At 40.5% G+C, this 6,557-nt stretch overlaps 1 protein-coding gene across 1 annotated transcript in view; it reads left to right on the top strand.

Moving 5' to 3' along the window:
- Positions 1-3,745: 3,745 nt before the first annotated feature.
- TEX28 (testis expressed 28) overlaps positions 3,746-6,557 on the top strand; it is a 44,605-nt gene continuing 41,793 nt past the window's right edge. Inside the window, exon 1 of the mRNA XM_055081537.1 lies at positions 3,746-3,757. Within this exon, the coding sequence (XP_054937512.1) occupies positions 3,746-3,757 (12 nt within the window). The remainder of the gene's footprint in view (positions 3,758-6,557) is intronic.

Below are 6,557 nucleotides of genomic sequence, written 5' to 3'. Positions count from 1 at the left end.
GATAAAAAAATTCTGGAACTAGATGGTGTGACAGTTGCGCGACGTGGTGACTGTAGTAAAGGAGGGCCGTTGCATTCACAGGCTTTAAAAGAGTTATTGGTAAATAGTGCAGTTTGTTTCGCGCACTTCCTCACACTATAAAAAAAAGCCACGCTGGAGTCTTCCCCTTTGCAGCCGCCTCCCTCCAGCCCCTGAGCAGCCCAGCCCCGGGCGGTGGGGGTTAGGAGGTCTTCACAGCAGGTGAGCGTTCCGAGGCAGTGTGGCGTCTCTGCGCGGACCTTCTTTCTCTTTCTAGAACCTTCTGGACGGCCAGCCCCGCCTTTCCGTTGAGGTGGCGTGAGCCCAACGCTAGGCTACAACTTTTCCGGGAACACTGACTTGAGGGGTCTTCCGTTAAGTTTCAGTGTGCAAGACCCCATCACCAAGGCCACAGTGTAGTGTCGGAGCTCATCCCTCCGACTCTGAGCTGCTTTTCCAATGCCCCAATGGCACCATCCTGCAACACCACACCCTCACTTCAGCCACTGGGGAGCTTCTTAGTTCAAAACTGTCGCCCTCCCGAGACACCCCCAGCGGCCCTGAAGTTGACCGGGGGCCCACGTTCTCGCCGGGTTAAAGGCTTCGTGCATTGACAACGGTACAACGAAACCCCAACCTCTGTGTCCTCCTACCACAGATATGTGAGTGCGCCTTTCCCCACGTCCCCATCACCACCTGATGTTAGTCTTTTTAATGTGTAGCATTCTGATGTATGAGAACATCTTTTTTAATTATTTGATTTATGGCTGCCTGATTTCCTTGCAGTTGCACATTTTTCGTATGTTTACTGGTATTCATAGTTCATCCTTTCTGAATGGTCTATTACTACTCTTTACTGTTTTTATGTGTGATGATTTGTTTTTAGCTTCCTAATTTGTAGGAGTTCTTTATATATTATGTTGATTTTAGCCTTTTATCTCTTAGAGATAATTGCAAATCTTTTTTTCTTAATCTGTTGCTCTTTAAAAATGTCAATGGAGGGGCTTCCCTGGTGGCGCAGTGGTTGCGCGTCCGCCTGCCGATGCGGGGGAACCGGGTTCGCGCCCCGGTCTGGGAGGATCCCACGTGCTGCGGAGCGGCTGGGCCCGTGAGCCGTGGCCGCTGAGCCTGCGCGTCCGGAGCCTGTGCTCCGCAGTGGGAGAGGCCGCAGCAGAGGGAGGCCCATACCCCAAAAAAAAAAAAAAAAATGTTAATGGAGATACTTTATTTTTAAGAAGCAAGTGTGAACCAAAACCGAAATGTTGCTTCTTAACTTTATGCTTCCTTCACCATAAGCAGGTTTAAAGATTTTTTTTAACTGTAGTACAATATGTAAATCTTTCCCTTTATGGCATTTTGGTTTGAGACTTGTTCAAAAAGGTGTTCTCCACAGAGAGATTATAAAAACATTTCCTACTGTGTCCTTCTGATACCTTTAGAGTTTCATATTTATGTTTAGTTCTCTATTCTGTCTCGACTTTATTATTGTATGTGATGTAAAGTAGCACTCTAACTTAGTTTTATTCAAATAGCCAAGTATCCCAAGACCATATTTATTTTTCGTTCCCAAAATTTCTTAGCTATTCTTTTGCATTTTGGAATTAGCTAATCTAACATTCATAAGACATTCCCATTGGGTTTTTAACTTATTTCATTGAATTTATAAGTTAATACGTAGAGGGCTGACATATTTACAGTATTGAGTCTTCTCAAGAACATGGTATACAGCCATTGATAATCACATTTTATTGCCATCCTATTTTGTATTTTCTGTTTAACCTGATATCTCATTTCTTTTTGTTCCTCCTTTCCTTCCCTTTTTTGGATTAATCAAGTTCCTTTTTTTCTGCCCTTGATTATTTGGATGTTATTTACCTGGCTTTTTTTCTACTGGTTGCCTTGAATTTTTTTTTCACCAACATATTCTTCTGTCAGATTTGAGTTTTATATGATATCTATAAAATTCCTCAATAGAACAAGTCATTAGCAAAATTTAACTTTCCCTGTTAACTACTTTCTTTAAAAATACTTAGTTTTTTCATTTATCAGTGCTACGTATGAACATTGTTTAAAGCAGGGTTCAGCAAACTGTTTCTGTAAAGGGCCGTATAGTAAATATTTGATGCCACATGTTCTCTGTTGTAGCTGCTCATCTAGACCTTTGTTGTGGCACAAAGGTAGCCATACACTATATGTAAATGAATCAGTGTGGCTGTGTGCCAGTCACACTTTGTGGACACTGAAATTTGAATCTCATATAATTTTCACATGCCACAAAATATCCTTCTTCTTCTGATTTTTTCCAACCATTTAAACACGCAAAAACCATTCTTGGCTCACACCTGTACAAAACCAGTCCGTAGTTTGCCAACCCCTGGTTCAAAGAGTTAAATGGTTCTACAAGGTTTATTACAAAAAATAGCAATCTCTACAGGACTTCCCTCGTGGTCCAGGTGCTAAGGCTCCACAATCCCAATGCAGGGGGCCCGGGTTCGATCCTTGGTCAAGGAACTAGATCCCACATGCCGCAACTAAGAGATCGCATGCTGCAACTAAAGATCCTGCATGCTGCAACTAAAGATCCTGCATGCTGCAACTAAAACCTGGCACAGCCAAATAAATACATATTTTTAAAAAATAGCAATCTCTTGCTTCCACCCACAGTCGTCCATCCATTCCCCAGAATCAGCTACATTCAGCCCTTTTAGCTGTTTCTTTTGGCATTTACCTCTAGTTCTGTAAAAAAATTTTTTTTTTTTTTTTAGCCACTCCGCGGCATATGGGATCTTCCCAGACCGGGGCACGAACCCGTGTCCCCTGCATCGGCAGGCAGACTCTCAACCACTGTGCCATCAGGGGAGCCCTGTAAATAAATTGTTTATAGTGCGGTTTCTTTATTTTTTAGATTTTGGGAATTACTGATTGACTTCTCACAGAAAAAGATGATGATGTAGCTCTTTCACCACCCCCATCCTTCCAGTACAGTATACAATCATCTGCATTAGATTATTCTTTGGTGTTCACGTTATCAAGTCTACAGCAACTCTGATGACTTTTCCTTTCTCTACTGATGTTTTGTTTTCCTTAGAGTTAACACGTTCTCCCCACCCACTGTTGCTTGTTCTCTACTACTTATTATAGGTCAGCACTTCCCCAAACTGGCTATATCTCCTCTCCAGCTGCTGAAAGATGTCCTGCATATTTCATTCACTTGGCGGACTCTCTCCTGGAGCCTTTTGACTTGCCCTCCAGGCCCACTGCCCAGCTGCCAGTCTGGGTCCCCTTCCATCATCCTGGAGATTGCACTTGCCTTTCTTTTAGCTTGGGGCCCCAGTTTCATAAATCCCATCTCTACCTCTGTCTTAGGTTCCTCTCTGGTTTTGGTGGCATGTCTTCTCTAGTAGCTCCCAGAAAAAATGCAGAGGAAGTAAACTATTTGAGTTCTTTCACGTTACAAAACACCTTTAACCTAAAAATTGACAGTTTGGTTATAGAATTCTAGGTGAGAAAATCATTTTTCCCCCAAATTTGGAAGGCATTACTTCATTGTTTTCTAATTTTTAGTGCTTCACTGAAAAGTCTGAAGACATTCTGGCTTCTGATTCTTTGAATGTAACCTTTTTTTTTTCTCTCTCTGACAGTTATTCTCTTGGCATATTGAAGATATTATTCAACTCTTCTGGATTTCATTGATGCCTTAGAGAAGGCAGCTTTCAGTCTAAAAGTCATGGTTTTAAAGGTAATCAGCTTTTACAATCTGGCTGCTTCTAATATCTGTGTCTAGGTGTGGATCGATTTCCGTTTTATCCTGTTTGGGATATCTTGGGCTTCTTTTTTTTTAATTAATTAATTAATTTATTTTTGGCTGCGTTGGGACTTCATTGCCGTGCACGGGCTTTCTCTAGTTGTGGCGAGCAGGGGCTACTCCTTGTTGCAGTATGCGGGCTTCTCATTGCGGTGGCTTCTCTTGTTGTGGAGCATGGGCTCTAGGCACGCAGGCCTCAGTAGTTGTGGCTCGCGGGCTCTAGCGCCCAGGCTCAGTAGTTGTGGCACATGGGCTTATTTGCTCCGCAGCATGTGGGATCTTCCCGGACCAGGGATTGACCCATGTCCCCTGCATTGGCAGGAGGATTCTTAACCACTGCACCACCAGGGGAGTACCTTGGGCTTCATGAATTTGTGGATTTATGTCTGTCATCAGTTCTGGAAAATTCTTAGTGACTATCTCTTAAAACCTTGCTGTTACCTTAGTCCATCTTCCTGTGGCATGGCAGTTAGATTTTTTGTTAGACTTTCTCATTCTATCTTCTGTGTCTCCTATTTTTCAATTTTTTCAAATTTTATATTTCTTTGTGCCTCTGTGCTGCATTCTGGATGCTTTCTTTTGCTCAGTTTTACAATTTACTAATTCTCCAGCCATTTCTTATCTGTGATTAAAACCATCTCTTGAACATTTAAAAACTTTAAAAAAATGTGAAATCCAGGCAGAGAAAGCTTTCAACAAAATTCAACACCCATTTATGATAAAAACCCTGCAGAAAGTAGACACAGAGGGAACTTTCCTCAACATAATAAAGGCCATATACGACAAACCCACAGCAAACATCGTCCTCAATGGTGAAAAACTGAAACCATTTCCACTAAGATCAGGAACAAGACAAGGTTGCCCACTCTCACCACTCTTATTCAACATAGTTTTGGAAGTTTTAGCCACAGCAATCAGAGAAGAAAAAGAAATAAAAGGAATCCAAATCGGAAAAGAAGAAGTAAAGCTGTCTTTAATAGACTTCTAGCATTGTTTTTGTTTTTGTTTTTGTTTTTGTTTGCTTCCCCCAGGACAATAGCTTTCCTTCTTTAATATTCAGCCTCCTTTTCTGTGTATATCGACAATCCCCATGTTACAGGAGTCATGTTCTACAATGCATCATCAATGGGATTTCATAATATCAGTCCAACATAATTCTGGTTTTGAGTTACTGTGTTTTTAATTCTACCAAAGTTATCTACTCCAAATTCCCAAGCTAAGCATCACAATCATTTCTTCATAGCTTAACACCACAATGTGTATAAGTGTTTATTATTTAAATATGGTTTATTATTTAATAAAATTTTAAAGTGCAATCCCACATATTTAATCTCCCACTGTGTTGAAGGATACCAGTGGGTATATCTTTATCATTTATTTCTAAATCCTTTTGTCAACAGCAAAAGCCAATATATTTTTTAAATTCTCTATTTTTGTAACAGAGGAAGACTTCACTAAATTTTCATTTAGGTTAAGGGCACAAAAATAAGAAGCACACATTTACAAGACGAGGCTTAATAAGTGACAGAAAGCAGGAGAGACTGTATTATTCCACGTTCTCCCAACATGAGATCGTGAAAATTTCTGCATCTGATGACTCCTATTATTTCTCAAAGATAGCTATATAACAACATACACTTGTAGCTCAAGTATTACATAGTAATACATAACTTCATATGTTCATAGTTCAATAATTACATTCGATTTTAATTATTAAAATGTATATCATCTCTTGCTCTACATCAAGCAATTTAACTACATAGCTGTGATGCTTGTTCTCCTTTTAGTTTTTCTGTTTACATACAGAACCTGGATGGTGGACACAGGTGCTTCTTATGGGCTGCTGGGCAACCTAAACATTAATAATGTTGTTTGCTGTAGGACGGAAGACAAGGAGAGAATGCTTAAGCTGGAAAACTGAAATTCTAGTCTAGCCTAAAGCCCAGTCACTGCTTCCAAAAGACAGATAAAGTTCTTCATCAAATTGTATGATAAGCATTTGCTCAACATCATTAATCATTAGAGAAATTCAAGTCAAAATTACAATGAGATATCATCTCACACCGGTCAGAATGGCCATCATCAAAAAATCTACAAACAATAAATGCTGGAGAGGGTGTGGAGAAAAGGGAACCCTCTTGCACTGTTGGTGGGAATGTAAATTGATACAGCCACTATGGAGAACAGTATGGAGGTTCCTTTAAAAAGTAAAAATAGAACTACCATATGACCCAGCAATCCCACTACTGGGCATATACCCTGAGAAAACCATAATTCAGAAAGAGTCATGTACCAGAATGTTCATTGCAGCTCTAATTACAATAGCCAGGACATGCCATCGACAGATGAATGGATCAAGAAGATGTGGCACATATATACAATGGACTATTACTCAGCCATAAAAAGAAACGAAATTGAGTTATCTGTAGTGAGGTGGATGGACCTAGAGTCTGTCATACAGAGTGAAGTAAGTCAGAAAGAGAAAAACAAATACCGTATGCTAACACATATATATGGAATCTAAGAAAAAAAAAAGGTCATGAAGAACCTAGGGGCAAGATGGGAATAAAGACACATACCTACTAGAGCATGGACTTGAGGATATGGGGAGGGGGAAGGGTAAGCTGTGACAAAGTGAGAGAGTGGCATGTACATATATACACTGCCAAACGTAAAGTAGATAGCTAGTGGGAAGCAGCCGCATAGCACAGGGAGATCATCTCTGTGCTTTGTG

Source organism: Physeter macrocephalus, chromosome 21, assembly GCF_002837175.3.
Source record: "Physeter macrocephalus isolate SW-GA chromosome 21, ASM283717v5, whole genome shotgun sequence".
Taxonomy (NCBI): domain Eukaryota; kingdom Metazoa; phylum Chordata; class Mammalia; order Artiodactyla; family Physeteridae; genus Physeter; species Physeter macrocephalus.
This window is presented reverse-complemented; position numbering and strand designations above follow the sequence as displayed.